This window comes from Xyrauchen texanus, chromosome 31, assembly GCF_025860055.1.
Source record: "Xyrauchen texanus isolate HMW12.3.18 chromosome 31, RBS_HiC_50CHRs, whole genome shotgun sequence".
Taxonomy (NCBI): Eukaryota; Metazoa; Chordata; class Actinopteri; order Cypriniformes; family Catostomidae; genus Xyrauchen; species Xyrauchen texanus.
This window is the reverse complement of record NC_068306.1, coordinates 1268431-1286827: the sequence shown is the minus strand read 5'-3', so window position 1 is coordinate 1286827 and position 18397 is coordinate 1268431. Positions and strand designations below refer to the sequence as shown.

Sequence of the window (18397 nt, the reverse complement as noted above, 5' to 3'; positions counted from 1 at the left end):
CAATACAAAATATTGATTAAATATACAACTAAATATGGATTTGTATATTTGTTATTTGACACACCCACTTCGCAATGCTCTTTAATACTTCATGGTGGCACAATTACACGCCTCAATCCGGGTGATGAACCTCAGTTGCCTCCACTTCTGAGACAATCAGCCACCGGCGCCGGAACCAGTTTTGAAGCGGAAAGGTTGCAAACTGAGTGGATTGTGATGTCATCACAACAACTTTGCACAGTCAATATGTCCAATTTATAATATAGAACTGGATTACTGATGATGTCATAACAGTGGAGCCACTGTGCTGCAATATTGTTATATCACCTCATTTCAGTGAGTAAACATTGCTCATTTAATCACGATTTTATATCTGCATGCATATCCTTTCAACTCAAACGTCCTACACATGTAATTATTTATTTAAAGTCGGGAATATTTCCTGTTTCTTGAAAGCCCTGTCTGTCAATATTTACTCACTTTCATGTTTATGAAAACACATTACATGTTAGTCTCGGTCACCATTCACTTTGACTATGGAAAAAAGATGAATGTGACTGAGAATAAAGGCCAGTTAATACTTCTGTGTCGAATCTACGCCATGGGGTCAGCATAGTCGCCAACGCATTGGTTTGCATTCATAGTTCTGCATTGGTGTGTTGTAAAGCTCCCAGGAAAAACTTGTTAAATCTGCATTGTTTCACAAAGCCAAAATACTATTGTATTGAGAGAAAATGTCTTCATAACTGAAATAAAGAAAGAAAGGCACTGCAGTGGTATTAATGGATTCAAGTATTTATTATATTACTGATGCATTGAAAACAAAATGAATTCAACAATGAGTATTTCAAGTTTTTGCAACTTTTACTTTGCTAACTTAACTTATTCATAAAGACGATAATGAGCTTCTTTTACAGCCATTAAAAAGACAAAGACATTAAAACAACATTCACAGAAAAATAAACATCAAACTAAATAAAATTATCACAAATAATGTCAAACACAAAACAACTTCCGGTGAATTTCCGCCTCCTGCTGGACTGGAGTGTTTAAAATACCAACATCTGATTAATCAGTCCTGCTGTTGATCAACTTAAAAATAATATTTTGTTGCATTATACAAGAAAATCTGAAGTGACCAGACTTCTATTTCTATTGAAATTTCTTTTTGATTTTATTTAAATGTTAATCATAAAATGTCTAAACTTTTGGCATGTCAGCAGTCTCTACTTGTGTCAATTAAATCTACAACCTGCATCTGAAACAATTCTGATAAAAGCAGCAGTACTCAGTACCTGCACTTCTATATTTTACAGAGTACTGGCAGTTAATCTTGTGTACCGCCACTTCTCAGACTCTCCCGGCACGATGTAATGTCTTTATTTAATGTAAGTCAGAGATTAGACGACGCCAGCCAATCACTTTCATCTGACCTTCCGAATGATTTTGATAAAATGGTGGCGGTAAACATCCGAGCGCTTTCTGCAGCTGATTGTTTAACAACACTCAACACGTGCACCAGCATCAGCAGTCCGTGGTCCAGTTCTGGAGGAGCGCGCATGTTTAAGCTTTTCTGGCAATAGTTCATTTACACTCTCCTCCAAAACATAAACCAGCAACTTTTGGGTGAACGCATTTTATCTCGTCTTATTCAATCAAATGTACGGTATTTATGCATTTTACATTACATTTATGCATTTGGCAGATGCTTTTATCCAAAGTGACTTACAGTGCAGTTATTACTGGGACAATCCCCCCGGAGCAACCTGGAGTTAAGTGCCTTACTCAAGGACACAATGGTGGTGACTGTGGGGATCGAACCAGCGACTTTCTGATTACTAGATTACCAGTTATGTGCTTTAGACCACTACACCACCACCATCATATGATGACAGAACTCCTGTTCACTGGAAACTTTTGAAAGAGTAAATTCTAGAGACTGTTGTGCATAAATATCCCAGGAGATCAGCAGTTACAGAAATACAAAAAAATGCCAATCTAGCACCAACAATCATGCTACGCTCCATATGACTGCGATCACATTTGCTCCCACAATCCTCCTGCTGATTTGCTTAACCCTTATTATTGCAGCTGCTTGTAATCTGTTCCACCTTCCCTTGATTAGTTTGCTTCCTAATTATTCCCCCTCTGCTGTCTCACGCCAGATTTATTGTCTGCTGCCTCATGATAGATGCTGTCTTGTGCTGTTTGCTTAGTCAGTCCTGAAAGTTTTTGCTGTCTATTTTGATCTTTGTCTGTCTGTCTTTCGGCCTGCATTATCTAGTTTGACGGATTCTGTCCTTTGTCCGACTCTACCATGGCTTCGTCTCCTGCCTCAGCCCCTTTGGTCCTGCTCGCCTAACTCTCATTGCCTTCCTAGATAATGACCTCAGCCTGTCCCTTCAAGAACTCACTCTTGATCTCTGCCACTTGGTTTTTGGCTGCCTTTCAAACTACTAACAAGGAGGCTAAAGGTTACAGTGTGAGCACTTGTAAGGTTATTCTCCAGTTTGAATTCTCTCATGTGATTTCAGGTTTTCTGACCGAGTGAAACTCTTTCCACAGTGTGAGCACTTGTATGGTTTCACTCCAGTATGAATTATTTTGTCCTGTTTCAAGTTTCCAGCTGTAGTAAAGGTCTTCCCACATTTAAAGCACATATGAGCTGCCACACCGGCATGTATTTTCTGGTGCTTTTTCAAATAGAACAGGCGTGCAAAACACTTTTCACAAAATGAACACTTGTATGGCTTCTCATTTGTGTGAGTTTTCAGATGTGTTTTTAGGTACCGTGTCAGAACAAATGTTTTATCACACTGATCACATTCAAATGGCTTTTCTTCAGAGTGACAAAAGAGATGACTCTTGAGACTGGTTGCATATGCAAAACCTTTTCCACACTGATGGCACGTGTAAGGTTTCTCTCCAGTATGAACTCTCATGTGTATATTAAGATGGCTTTTACGTGTGACACATGTTCCACACTGAGAGCAGGTGAAAGATTTCTTGGCTGATCTTCGAGGATTTTTAGGTGAGAAATTGTCTTCTGTCTTTGAGCCACTTAAAGATTTTTCTCCAGTTATGAAACCATGTTGTTGTTCCTCCTCCACTTCCTTCAGCTCTTCACATTCTTCTCTCACTTCCATCAGCTCTACAATAAACACAATAAGTTGACACATTTATTCAAGAGGGACACATTTAAACAAATAGTTTTTTAACCCTTTAATTGTAGAAGACGACAAATGTCCAGTATATATTTGTGATTTTTGTTGTGCAAAAGGATTATATTTATACAGGTTTCCTTCAGGTTTATAAAGCTAAATTTAAGAGTTTTTTAAAAACCAAATAAAGAATATTTAGGAAAAACTTGAAGACAACACAATACGCCAATTTGTTCTTTAAATGTAAATGTCTAGGGAGCACATGAAGAGTCATATTTTTAGCAACATTTCAAAGTTTAAAAATGCAACTTTCAATAGATCTCAATGACTTTTTAACTCATATTAAAAAGTATATTAAGGCTTGAATACCTCTGCTCCCAACCACCAAAATGTGGAAATAACTTTTACCTTCTGATCAGACACATTTTATCAGCTATATTCCTCTACTACAGTGTTTCCCAAACTGAGATATGTGAGGTGACAATGGGGGTACACAAATAAAGTTCTGAGATTTACCGTTCTTTTAATTTCATTAGTCTAAAATAACATTCAAACCCAGTTCATGTATTTCTCAGTGGAAAACATTATTTTGTGCGTCCTCCAGTGTAGAAACATCAGAATGGTTGTCATTAAGGTCAGATAAATATGCAATTAAATAACCCAATCTTCTATGGTAAAAAAAATGCATCTACTCAGATGTCGTGCATCACACAAGTATAAACCTTTCTAATGTAAGCCTGTTTATCGGTCCAATGGCGGTCTCCAATAATACGGGTGAAGGTCTCTGCGCGTTACAGTCTTTCTTGTTACGCAACACAACAATATTAAATGAAATACATTTTCTCTTATGTATTACCTCGTTTATTCATCTGACTCCATAAATGAAAAAGGTTTTTAATGATATCTGAGTATCAGTGGCGGCTGCTGGTCTTTCAAAGAGGGGAAGCTCATTTTCGGCCTACATTATAAACTTATTTAAAAGTAAATTCTGCCCTACGTTCCTTTTCGAGAAAATGCACTGTGACTCTGTCGTACCAACTAGGCGTCTTTTCCAGTGACTTGACCAGTGTCTTCTCAATAGCCAGCAGAGCTAGGCTGCTTAAACGACCTTGGCCCATTGTGTTACGGGTGTAGGACTTGAGACGCTTTAAACAGGAGAAGCTCCTTTCTACACCTGCAGATGTAGCTCCAATTGTTGCCACTAATGAGAACAGTTTGTAAAACTGAAACAAGGAATGTGGTGTATAATTGTGTGAAATGTATTATGCAAATGGACTAGCAATTTCGCCAAACAAATATAAAGAAATAGGTTGCAGCAGTTTGTCTTTCGACTACACTTGAGAAATCCGCGATGGGACTGAGCGCGAAATAGCTTCAGTGACTTCTTATAGTACAGATTCGCTGTCAATCAAAAGGAGATGCAGTCTTTTGACAGATCCTCCAATCATCACGCGGAAGCCCAGAGTCCGGGCCAGCCCACTCCTCATTCACCCCCAGAGACGCTGAGCGTCCGTGGGCGGGACATAATCGCAGCATTTATCCAATGACCGTCTATTTTCACTGAAAAAAACTGTTCAGAGCAGCCCCATTGAAGTCAATGGACGCTCGGCTTCAACAGGGAAATGCACTGACGCCTACGGGAATGTATGAGAAGTAAATCGAGTCAGCCGACCTGCTATATGTAATGTAGCTGATTCTGAACGAACTCGTCTTCGAGATGAACGTGTTCTAACGCATGTTTAGTCAATAAATTGTTTACACAATAGTACATATTTGACCATTATTTTTTTGACATTATAGGAGAAGCTGAGCTTCCCTTGCAGTCTTAAAGAAATCCCCACTGCTGAGTATCATTAAAAGTGAGCGAATGTTTGATTATTCCTTTAACTCTTTAATTACACGTTACCCGTTTAGATTAAGAAACTATGTCGCTTTGAGGTCCTCGCGTGTTTTCTCTACACCGCGGGTCTCACGATCACAAGCGGCCAGTATTGGATCATCAAACAGAGGTAATTGCTATATACCTGAGATCGGTCACGTTCACGTATACACAATCAAAGATACTTCAGTATAGCCCCATGGAATTGCACACACTTGAATGTAACTTAAAGTTTTCTTCAGTAGAGGTCACGGCCACTATTACAGATATAAGTTGACCAACATAACTTCTCTTATAATGGCTTTGGATTGGCCATGCATGGTTTCCCACGTACACTTATCTGGAGAAACATCAAATTAAAACAGAGGTTAGACACCCGAATTTAGATTGGTCAAGCAGTGTTTGCTCTTCTAAACGGAAATTCCCTTTTTGTCTTTGCAAACCAAGTACACTTGAATCGATGCCAAATATTAGTCGTCACTAATCTGACGCAGACTTGCGGTAACATACGAATCGTTTAATCTGTTTGGGAAACACAATGTCAGAGTCAGTCAGAATAAAATCAAATGTTGACAATTTATTGATCAGGTAACATAATCAATTCATCAATTCCAATTAGACATTGATAAGTCAAAGTTAGACATTTTATCAAAACAGAAGACATTCGAATTGCAATCACCTGAAATAAACTACAAACACTAAACTGTTTGGGTTCGTCTGATTACAGAGAGCCCTGAGCAATGTGTCGCCTTTCCTTAAATTCCCAGATAATTCAATATGCTTACCAAATGGTGGTGTCTGTCATTATAATTAGATTTTGGTCCCCTGTTGAGGGGCTTCCTGTAGATTTACATACAGGAATATGGAGGATCTGGGGGAGGGCACACCTTTAAGGGGCACACCACAGTTCTCATATTTTATAACTTCTTTTTGCTTTTCATTATGGCTGGGAGGATGAGACCAGTTTACCAGGCGCACTGAGAGACTTTAAATGATACCAAACATGTTATAGTTACTTTTTTGTACACACTTCACATTGCATAGGTTTTTAGTGAGCTTTAAGTGAGGAGGAGGAGTGAGATGAAGGGTCTTTAGAAGGGAGGTGTTAGCTGCACAGTTTGTTGCATCTCGGATGTTGCTGTTACATCTGCGAGAGTGAGTTCAGATGTTAATTCTCATGAGAGCCTTTTGTTTTCTCGAGGAGTAGCCCAGACTCACTGGCACCCGCCTTACACTAACAAAGTCAAATTATTCCTGTGAAACACTGTTGATATTCAAACTCAACTGCCAAAACAAACACCCCCTCCCTTCAGTGTTCCTTTGGAAGCCCCCCCCAATTCATGCACGCGAGAAGGTTTTACGCTCACCAGCTCCAGACACTCATGTCTACTGCTACTAAATGTAACATCACAACAACAGCATATATGGGTTCCTGTGAAACATAGAAAAATTTATGTTACCCACCTATCGAGAAGAAAGAGCACCTTCTGCATCCGTCTTCAAGCCTTTTACTCTCTGAGGTCTCTCCACGGCTGAAAAGCCTCGCCGATGTTGATGCGGCTCCTAGCCCTCGACTTATCATAATCCTTATCATTTGTCCTCCTTGGAGTTTAGAAAGTTTGCATCAGCCAGATCTGTCAACGCTCTTCTAATTAATTTCCCTCTCGCTACCCCCCCTGCCCCCCCCTGAAATTTACATTCTACCTAACATCTCAAAAACATACCTGAAGGGATAAAATCATCATCATCTTCATCACTCTGTTGTTCCTCTGTTGTGGTTTCTCCTCTCATCTTCATCAGGTTCCTGCAGTCCAGCAGCTTCACTGAACACATCTTCACTGGTGTCTGCAGCATCTGCTGTTCATCATCATCAGTCTGTTGTTCCTCTGTTGTGTTTTCATCATCATCTTCATCAGTCTGTTCTTCCTCTGTTGTGTTTTCTTCTTTTATCTCCTGCTTCACTTCAATCTTCACTGGTGTTTGCAGCATCTGCCTACACAGAAGAGTGGAAGTTATTGCACAAAAGGAAATTGATGCCTATGATTTTGAAATTGAAGGTTCATCAAGCACATGTAGGGTATCTCGGTTCAGGTTTGGGGAATGTACAATTAATATTAATGATTGTAATCAATGATTAATCATACGGTTTGAACTAGATAACAATACATTCTAAATTGCCCCAAAAAGGGGTTATATAGTCCAAGAGTCTGCTTCAGATATATATAGATAATTAAACACAACGAATTATAATTAATTAGGAATATACATCAGATGCAGACAGGCTGTATTAATTTTCAGAACACCTTAATGGAATTAAACCGTACCGCAACCAGTCAGTTCGTCCACCGAACCACTTTGCTCGATACTCTTGATCAATTCTCCAGAAGGTTTATTCTTAGTATAAGCCTACTTAATCAAAACACGTTAACTTACTTTGATAATATCAGCTCGTAGCTTAGGATCACACATTAAAGAGGCTTTGTTCTATGACCAACAAACAGAGACAATCAAGCGTATAATTGGGTTTAATAAAAGAAACTAGGATATATCACAAACATTTAACAACAAACATAGAAACATAAAACAAACAAAGTAAAACAGGAAGGAATATAAAAGAGATTACAGGGATAGCAAACTTGTTACAACAGTTAAACCTTAAGAGCCAGCAAGGGAATTACACACTTTAACGCATTTGAATTTAGATGGAATAATACTTGCACAATGGACCTTTTGTGTCGCTGAACAAGACTGTGTGTTTGTGTGAATGTCCTCGTTGCATCCATGAGATGGAGGCGTTCTGTTGGTGCTTCCAGAGCGTGGATCGCTCGCGGGAAGTTCAAAACGTCTTAAGAGTAGCTGTTGTTGTTGCTGAGAGAGAGTCCTTTCACCAGGAGGATATCGGACTGCTCCAAAAACGTAAAGTGTTGAGCTTTGTCCGAAGACAAGAAGAAGACTGAGATCAACACCAAATAGAGACGAGAGTAACGCAAAGAAAAGGAAAGAAAGAAAAAGCAAGAGAGCTTGAAGGTAAGAGTGAAGACTGAAGCGAAGGTAAGAGAGAGAGATTCAAACACAAGATCCTGACTTTTAAGGTAGGGCGTTCACGCCTCCTTTGGGAGGAACGACCCAATGAGGCCCCTCAGTTTTGGCGCGAGATGGTTCCCTTTGTCTTGTCAAGGCTCCTTCATTTGCCTAATTTACAACAGGGACCGGATGTGGTTTGAATCACTCAAAAGATGGTAAAACGTAGCAAAGTACATTCTAACATAAACTTATATATATATTCAGCTAGGGCGAGTCCAAAGGTTTAAATCAATACCAAGAAGTTTGTATTTATATACACATAAAAGTGAATATATACTCTTAGACTCTTTATATAAGCCCTCAGAGTTTAACTACACAACTAACAATCTTAACTAGTTTGATACAACAGCAGAAATACACAAGCATATAGGAATAGATCATATTTCCTTTAGAAATCAACCATTCCTGGGTTTTAATGGTAGGAACTTTGTGTGTGTGTGTGTGTGTGTGTGTGTGTGTGTGTGTGTGCGTTCCTCTTTGATGTTGCCAAGCGAGTAGATAGCGATGTCACAAGGTTCTCTGGAGAGGCTCTTTGTTTGTAAAGGTGTCAGGAAGCACTCTAAAATCCCAGACTCGCTGGCGCTAACTGGTGATTTCGATGGGGAGTAACAGTGTGTGGGTTTTAGGACCCTTCGCAAAAATGTGTGCATTGCATTCAGAATTAATGAGTTCATGATTTTCAGTTCATACTCTACAGTTACATTATCCTTTTGATCTGGCCACTCATGAATCTTTTATCAGCATTTGTCTACAACCATCTTCATAACTCTGTGCCACTTAAGTTAATTTACTACCTGTTCACTTGCCTGTATTTCAATAAGGTTCCTGCATTTGGGTTCACTCAAAACAGTCAGCAACGTCTCATATTCTTAAGGAGTCTGAAATCCAAGAAGCTCAAAAGTTATTAATGTGCATACAATTAACATAAATGTTACGGAAATATAGTAATTATTGCACTCTCTCACTAATTTACATGCTGAATAAAATGTCTGCATTAAAAACATCCAGTATATCATTGCTCTGAATGTTTTAAATCCATTAAAACTTTTATTTAATCCACTACGTAATAGATGTCTGTGACATAGTAGTTGAAATCCACTGCATCATCATGGTACAGTCCGCTGTGAGGACCTCTTGGTTTAAGCAGTCCTGCTGCTGTTCTACTTAAAAATATATTTTCTTGCATTATACAGGAAAATCTGAAGTGACCAGTGTTTTATTTCCATTGACATTTCCTAAATGTTCCTATAATTTGGAATCTTTATCTAATAAAGCAGCACACACTCAGACATCATTGGGAAACAAAAAAGTTTAAAATAAAGTTTAAAAGAATAGTTCACCCCAAAATGAAATGATCATAATTTACCCTAATCTCGTTCCAAACCTGCACGAGATTATCTCTTCTGTTGAATACAATTTAATGGTGGAGAATTTTATTCAGAGAAATAATCTAGTTATTTGACTTTTATCTAAATTATAACGGTTGTCAAACACAACTGATTCCATTATAATTCTCCTGACATAGTAATGTAGAAATAGGACCGTTTAATTTAATTCCTAGCTCACACGTACGGTTTCCCTTACAGATGATGGTAATGTACACAACACTTTAACCCAAGCAGTGTACATTAATCATACCAAATTCGCTACATATATTAGCATGAGAATCTGGGCCCTTTAACTGATGACTGTTTATTTGTGCAGTGGAGAGCGCTGACGTTCATATGCATCGATGAAACCATTTTCATTAGTGTTGACCCAGATCACAAATCAGTGTTGTTGGTTGCTATGGAGATGAAAGGTCATGGGAAGTCCTAAAGAGACTCATCCGGGGCAACTAACCACACATGCCCAACCTGCCGACAACATATCGTCAACACAACACTGCTAACCTAAACAGTTAGCGAACTTTCATTGAAAACCCTAAATACGCTACAGCTGTCACCTCCTCCTCTATGTCGGTGCATTAGTTATAATTATGTTAATTTATTAGCCAAAATATTTGGAAATATGTGAATGAGGAAAAAAGTTTCAGTAACAACACACATACGCAATGTACTGATCATGCAATTTTGTTATTATTGAAACACCATTTTTCAAATTTTTATATTTTTTTAATTATAACATAAAAGGATGACAATATAACTTTATAAGGTTAGAATAGAAAAAATTGCCCTTGTAAAGGGAAATCAAATAATGCCCCTTAATGAAAAAGTTGATTTCTGGCAACTCAGGAATTGAGAAAAGTTAATTGTCTTGGAAAATATCTCTTAAGCGAACGGTCGTACAGATGTAGGTACATTTGCACCAGCTTGCTAATAACTCTGCACATCAACATGTTCATGTCGACTGATTTTGACTCACTGAACAACATAAAAGGTTGTTCCTAAAGTTCACCCCAGTGAGCCATTACAAACCATCGTAACGAACACAAAAACACCTATTTGGCCAGATTTTGTTCTAAATTATGTCCCACCCGTTCATTATTTCATTTCGAAGGAAGTATATCGAGGGCTTTGGGGGGGAATTCCCTTCCCATTTTCAGAAATTAATTTCAGGCCCTGAGTGGTAAAGTTTCTCTCCAGTATGAATTCTCTCATGTGATTTCAGGTTTGTTGACTCAGTGAAACTCTTTCCACAGTGTGAGCACTTGTAAGGTTTCTCTCCTCTATGAATTCTATCATGTTTTTTCAGGTTTACTGACTGAGAGAAACTCTTTCCACAGTGTGAACACTTGTAAGGTTTCTCTCCAGTATGAATTCTCTCATGTGATTTCAGGTGTTCTGACAGAGTGAAACTCTTTCCACAGTGTGAGCACTTGTAAGGTTTCTCTCCAGTATGAATTCTCTCGTGTGATTTCAGGTGTTCTGACAGAGTGAAACTCTTTCCACAGTGTGAGCACTTGTAAGGTTTCTCTCCAGTATGAATTCTCTCGTGTGATTTCAGGTGTTCTGACAGAGTGAAACTCTTTCCACAGTGTGAGCACTTGTATGGTTTCTCTCCTGTATGAATTCTTTGGTGCTTTTTCAAGTTGCCGGCTGTAATAAAGAACTTCCCACATTTAAAGCACATATGAGCCGCCACACTGGTATGTATTTTCTGGTGCTCTTTAAAATAGAAGTGATGTTTAAATCTCTTTCCACAAAATGAACACTTGTAAGGCTTCTCATTTGTGTGAGTTTTCAGATGTCGTTTTAGGTACCGTGTCAGAGCGAATGTTTTACCACACTTATCACATTCAAATGGCTTTTCTACTGAGTGACAAAAGTGATGACTCCTGAGATTGGTTGCATATGCAAATCTTTTCCACACTGATGGCACATGTAAGGTTTCTCTCCAGTATGAACTTTCATGTGTTTACTAAGTTTGCTTTTACGTGTGAAACATGTTCCACACTGAGAGCAGGTGAAAGCTTCCTTGGCTGTTTTTTGAGGACTTTTAGGTGAGAAATTGTCTTCTGTCTTTGAGCCACTTAAAGATTTTCCTCCCGTTATGAAACCATGTTGTTGTTCCTCCTCCACTTCCTTCAGCTCTTCACATTCTTCTCTCACTTCCATCAGCTCTACAATAAACAAAATTAGTTTTAATTAGTTAAATGTTTTACACCTTTAATTGCAGAACACGACAAATGTCCAGTATATATTTGTGATTTTTGTTTGGTTTATTCATACAGGGTTCCTTCAGGTTTTCTAAAGATAAAGACTTTTTTTAAAACCAACTATAGAATATTTTGAATATAATTGAAGGGAACACAATATGCAAATATTTTCTCCAAATGTAAATGTCTAGGAAGCTCAAGAAGGGTCAAAATTTTAGCAACATTTCAAAGTTTAAAAATGTAACTTTCCACAGGTCTCCATTATTTTGAAACTCGTATTAAAGTATATTAAGGCTTGAATACCTCTGCTCCCAACCACCAGAATGTGGAAATAACTTTTACCTTCTGATCAGACACATTTTATCAGCTATATTCCTCTACTACAGTGTTTCCCAAACTGAGGTATGTGAGGTGACAATGGGGGTACAAAAATAAAGTTCTGAGATTTACAGTTCTTTTAATTTCATTAGTCTAAAATAACATTCAAACCCAGTTCATGTATTTCTCACTGGAAAAAAATATTTTGTGTGTCCTCTAGTATAGAACGTCATTTGTATTTAAGGTTAGATAAACAGGGAGTTTTGATTCTGATTGCATAAGTTCATGCTTTGATGACAGGTGTCAGACATCCGGTGTGGCCAAATAATTTTCCACATTCACACGCAGTAATTTTCACTCACATTTGCTTGCACACTAGAGACCTGTTTTTACATTGTTGCATGATGTTTTTTCAGCAAATGAGCTCAACCTTTGCTAACAGTGTCAAATTTGATATATAAAAGCACCTTGAGCTGACCTCACAATTGCACAGATAATTACCCCGCAATGTTGATGTCGGCCGGCAATGCCATACCTGCAATGATGCGCAATTCCAGGAACAGAACCGAACAATGTTCTTGCATGCCATGATGCCACGAGGGGGAGTTTTAATTTTATGCAGTTCTATAATATCTAGCATACCCATCTCAATTGGTGAGCCATTTATTCAATGTATATGATTAATGTAACATCTTTAATACAAGGGAGTTATTTTACGAGAGGTAATGTATTATAGTTTAAGGGCGTTTCACACCTTGCTCGTTTGGTGCCTTTGATTATCCATGCAGAATAACTGAAACAACATGATTTCAATCTTAATCCTGGAATTCCACAATGTCATAAATGGAAAGACATTGGTCTTAGTCTAACATCTGGCCAATAAAACTAACAAAGAGACTTGTCTAGATCCCATATGACTTGAAAACTTCTCTGAAAAGAGGCCTTAAATTCAAAGATCGAAGCAATAAAAGACAGAACACACTTTTGGAGTTCCCGAGAGACTCGGGACACACAAGATTTTGTCCTCCGATTCTGTCCATGTTTGCTACACTTAGGCTCATCAGATTGCATTACATTGTTCAGCAAACAGCATCTTAAAAGGACATTCCTTAATCCAGAAACATCTCACAAAAGTCACAGTACTTCGCTGAATCAATCCTATAAAATATACAAGACTGCATGGACCCACACACAATGCCTAGTCTTGCTTGGTAATTCTGAAAATGGCTTTGAACTGTGGTAACTTGTATAACTGACAAATTAATGATTATAGCCTGATGTACCTCTTTAAAATGTGTGTAATGTTTCATCCATGTTGTATAACCAATTAATTTACCAGTATGATTTTGTAACCAGGGATGTTCAGGTTTTGTTAACTACATGTATAATATTCATGAAAAATATGTCATGTTTAGTATTTAAGCGTTCGCTGGCATATACAGAGAAAGCTGCTCACAACGAATATTGTGTCTCTTATACTATTCTCAAGATATAAATGTTCATGATTAAATATGAACAATTTTTGAGTGGGAGATTTGAAAAGGACCATAAATCAACTGTCAGAAAAGACAGCCCAGTTGACCATGTGACTCTGAAAAGTCACTTCTGATTGGCGCAGGACACCTTTGGGGATGCGGCCAATTTCAGTTCAAATGTTTCCAAACAGGAAGAACACGCTTTCTTCCCCTCATCTCTCTCATCATCTCTCCTGCTCTGTGGACAGCTCAGACTTCGTTCTGACTCTTCCCTCGTGGTCTTCTCGAGATCTCGTTGGAACCAGGTCCATGCCATGTGACATCCCGAGAAAGCTCATCACTCTCTATGGTTCACACACCCATGAGAAGGCCTCAATTCAAAGCCAAATCTCATCATTCATAGAGACAATAACTTCGATCTTACAGAGGTCCAAAACATCGATGGAACAAACTTTCGACCAAGAACCAAGCAACACAAAGAACGCCAGGAAATACCACTACACACAAATACATCTCCAATATTGTGCTCAAAGTGCTGGTGTATTAGTTAGATAATTTGGGTAATCCGATAGCAAATTGATGTAGATTTAAAGAAGGGTAAATGGTTCTCAAGGCTGTCAACAGACTCCATAAAGTTCATTTTCACTGTATTGATCATTTATTTCACATTCTGTCACTCTTCTCACCAACCTGTCTCATGTATATATGAGTTAGATTAGATTTATGTTTAGAATAGCAAAAAAGGTTGTCTATATTCAAAGATGAATGACTGTGGTATATTTTGATGAATAATCTCATCCCTGTTTCTAAAAGATTTAGCTTCAAAGCTGTACCTAAATACGTGTTATATTATATTCAATAAGCCATGAGAATAATATCACTCCAATAAGTTAATTAATCATAATTAAATTATTAAAGCTAATTCCTTACAGTAGAAATTGTGAGTATTGTGAGAATTTGTTGATACGTTGCATTACGATTTTAATGGTGGAGAATTTATTCAGACAAATAATCTAGTTATTTTACATTTTTATCTCATTTATAATGGTTGTCGAACACAACTAATTTCATTACCTAATAATTTACAATAAGGACAGTTTAATTTAGTCAAATACCCTTACATATAATGGTGTGAGAATGAGGGCACTTTCAACTGTTGCATTTTCTCCCTTGGTTCGGTTTGTTTAGGCATATATGAACACGGCAATCGCGTTTGGATATGCACCAAAACAATCGGTCTGAGACCACCTGAACGAGGTCGTCTCGGACCGATTGCAAACAAACTTTTGCAAGAGCGGTTCGCTTGTGGTGAGAATGCAATCTGATCCAACGGATCCATGAACATACCTGATGGATCTTTGGAGAAGACATTTGTAGGTTAGCACCTCACAGTAATTCATCATCAAATCACATAAATAACCTAGATAGTTGCATGTTTAAACTAGGATATGTTTTATGATCCCTGAGGTAATTTTAGTATGATTGCTTCTCTCATATAGCAGCAAAACACAGATAGGACGACGTCAGCAAATTTGACAGATTAAAAAAATATAATAATTACGTGGCTTCTCTCTGCTTTCAATGCAGAAGTAATGAAAAAGCAAAAAATGATGGACAAAAATAACCATGCCACAAATTTTAAATTGCATTTAATTCCTGTGTCGGATAAAGTGTATTTACTCTGTCTGGAACGTGCATTCTGCACAATGCAATGCGGTGATGTTTTGCATGAGCTTGACATAAACAACACATGAAAATGTGTTACAGTTGACAACATTCTTACCTGTATATCAATGGATGCGCTAAATCCCAGAACAGTGCACAAACATCCTGACCAATAAGGGGACAGTTTGCTTACATATGACTTTTATTGACACAGTTTTGGTCCATTTTGAAATGTTGCCTTGTGAATGTGAACTGAAGAAAATACAAATGTAACATTGTGACAATTTTAGCTCCTGTTTTGTAACAAACCAAATAAGCAAAAAGTCTGAAAATGCCCTATAAAAGTTATATATGCATAATATTTTTTCTTTTATTCTTGTATACATTTTGAAAGGGATGTAAAAACTTCTAAAACAAAACTGCAAACTTCTACACTTAACTGTATAAGCTATGTAGATTATGAAAATGTATATTTTATTTTGATTTTTGTTTTCATGATTTAACCACATTTTTAGCTTTTTTTGATCAACAAATTCTGTGTAGCCTATTCTATCCATATGATGTCATATTTCACGTGTAATTATGAAATGACTTGTCAAGGCAGGTACATATTTTAACACAAAATTCACAACATTATGCTTGTACTGCATAAAAATTGCTGATTTACCTCAGTGCTTATGAGGAAATGAACATTAACTGTGACAGTAAAACATGCCAAGCACATGATGTCATTGCCATGGTAACCAGATACTATTCAGATTATTTACTGAAAATGAGAACGTATCATCAAATCAATAAGCAAAACAAAATTGCTTCTATTTTTCTATTATTGCAAACAATAGCAGAGACAATAGCAAGAAATTGCATGAAAACAATCAGTGAGCCAACCAGGCAGAAACCAGGACATAAAAAAATATACTTACAAATAAAATACAAATGTCACAAATAATGTGAAACACATTGAACACATACCAAACTGAGCGCATAAAATTTCAGCTCTTCTTCTTGTGTTTTCTGGTGGTTCACAAAACAACTTCTGGTGAATTTCAGCCACCTGCTGGACAGGACTGTTTAAAGTACCTACAGTTGAAGTTTACATACACTTAGGTTGAAGTAATTAAAACAACTTTTTTTTAACCATTCCACATATTTTCTATTAGAAAATAATAATTTGGCAAGTCATTTAGGACATCTACTTTGTGCATGACATGAGTCATTTTTCACAATTCCAGTGGGTCAGAAGTTACATACACCAAGTTAAATGTGCCTTTAAGCAGATTGGAAAATTCCAGAAAATTATGTCAAGCTTTTAGACAATTAGCTTCTGATAGGAGGTCTAATGATTTGGAGATGTACCTGTGGAGGTGCATGCGCTGCTGAGGAACCGAGACTCTGCCTTCAGAGCAGGTGACAAGGCGGCCCTAAGAACAGCAAGGCCCAAACTGTCCTGGGCCATCAGAGAGGCAAAGCGTGCACACGCCCAGAGAATCCACAGTCACTTTCTTACTGACATCTTCAACATCTCTCTGAGCAGTGCCGTTGTTCCACCACCATCATCTCCAGGTCAAAGATGTCTTCAGTGTCCTGCCTCAACGACTATCATCCCGTCACACTCACACCCATCATCATGAAGTGCTTCGAGAGACTTGTCATGAGGCACATTATGACCCAGCTGCCCCCCTCACTAAACCCACTGCAGTTCACTTATCATCCAAACAATTAAACAGATGACCCATCACCACCCTCCTTCTTGCTCTCACCCACCTAGATAAAAACAACTCATACATTTGAATGCTGTTCATAGACTTCAGCTCAGCATTCAACACAATAATTCCTCAGCACCTGATTGGAAAGCTGAACATGCTGGGCCTGGACAACTCCCTCTGCAACTGGATCCTGGACTTCCTGACTGGGAGACCTCAAGTCAGTCCGGATCGGGAATACATCTCCACCACCACCACACTGAGCACAGGGGGCCCGCCAGGGCTGTGTGCGCAGTCCACTGCTTTTCACTCTGCTGACTCACGACCGTGCAGCAATGCACAGCTCGAACCACATCATCAAGTTCGCCGATGAAATGACCGTGGTGGGTCTCATCAGCAAGAACAGCATACAGAGAGGAGGTGCAGCGGCTAACGGACAAGTGTAGAGCCAACAACCTGTCTCTGAATGTGGAAACATCGATGGCTCCTCTGTGGAGATCGTCAAGAGCACCAAATTCCTTAGTGTTCACCTGGCGGAGAACCTCACCTGGTCCCTCAACACCAGCTCTGTTACCAAGAAAGCCCAGCAGCGTCTCTACTTTCTTTGAAGGCTGAGAAAAGCACATCTCCCACCCCCATCCTCACTACATTCTATTGAGGGACTATTGAGAGCATCCTGAGCAGCTGCATCACTGCCTGGTTTGGGACTTGCACCATTTTGGACCACAAAGCCCTGCAGAGGATAGTGAGGACAGCTGAGATTTTTGCACATGTCCAGAGTGGAGGAACGTTGTCTCATTACAATGTGTACTGTACCAACTGTATATGGCTGAACGACAATAAAAACCACTTAACTTGACTAATGGCAATCCCACCAAATACTAACAAAGTGTATGTAAATGTCTGACCCACTGGGAATGTGATGAAAAAAATAAAAGCTGAAATAAATCATTCTCTCTACTATTATTCTGACATTTCACATATTAAAATAAAATAGTGATCCTAACTGACCCAAGACAGGGAATGTTTTCTATGATTAAATGTCAGGAATTGTGAGTTTAAATGTATTTGGCTAAGGTGTATGTAAAGGCATGTGTAGAATAACAAAATGTTTTAGTATTCCTTTATAGTGTTGTCAAACGGTTAACCGAATGTCGACTATCCGTGAACATCGCTATTAGTTAGCTTGAAAAAAAGAGAATATTTTAAATACCATTACTGTCAGAGATGCGATAATAGATGCAGAGTAGATACAACTAATTTCAGAGTATTTTAGCTGGTGGAAGCGCAATCGCCACGAAATGCAACGGAAACGAATACCAACTATTTTGTTAAGTAAACATTGTTCTCAAGTAGCCTAATAATTCAAGTAAACAATCAGTAATAAAGAAGAAAGAAATTACAAGCAACAGAGCAAATAAAAATAATAGAAGAAAAGTCAAAATTAAGAAAAACTGTGCTTTAACAGTATCGAGTATTTAATAAACCCTCAGAAATTGAAAAAGTAAAAGTTT

At 38.1% G+C, this 18397-nt stretch overlaps 3 protein-coding genes across 4 annotated transcripts in view; 1 reads left to right on the top strand and 2 right to left on the bottom strand.

Moving 5' to 3' along the window:
• LOC127625016 (zinc finger protein 501-like) overlaps positions 1-18397 on the top strand; it is a 617707-nt gene that overhangs the window by 340649 nt on the left and 258661 nt on the right. The window lies entirely within an intron of this gene.
• On the bottom strand, positions 1368-7102 carry LOC127625024 (zinc finger protein 397-like). The gene is made up of 3 exons (XM_052100073.1): positions 6765-7102; positions 6505-6642; positions 1368-3151 (listed from the first exon to the last, which is right to left on the bottom strand). The coding sequence occupies exons 1-3, from the start codon at positions 7027-7029 to the stop codon at positions 2499-2501; spliced, it is 1056 nt and encodes a 351-aa protein (XP_051956033.1). The 5' UTR covers positions 7030-7102; the 3' UTR covers positions 1368-2498.
• Positions 9644-11478, bottom strand: LOC127625507 (gastrula zinc finger protein XlCGF7.1-like; the record flags this gene model as incomplete). Its single annotated transcript, XM_052100831.1, has 1 exon — positions 9644-11478. A coding segment is annotated over one exon (813 nt), but the record flags the coding sequence as incomplete, so codon positions are not given.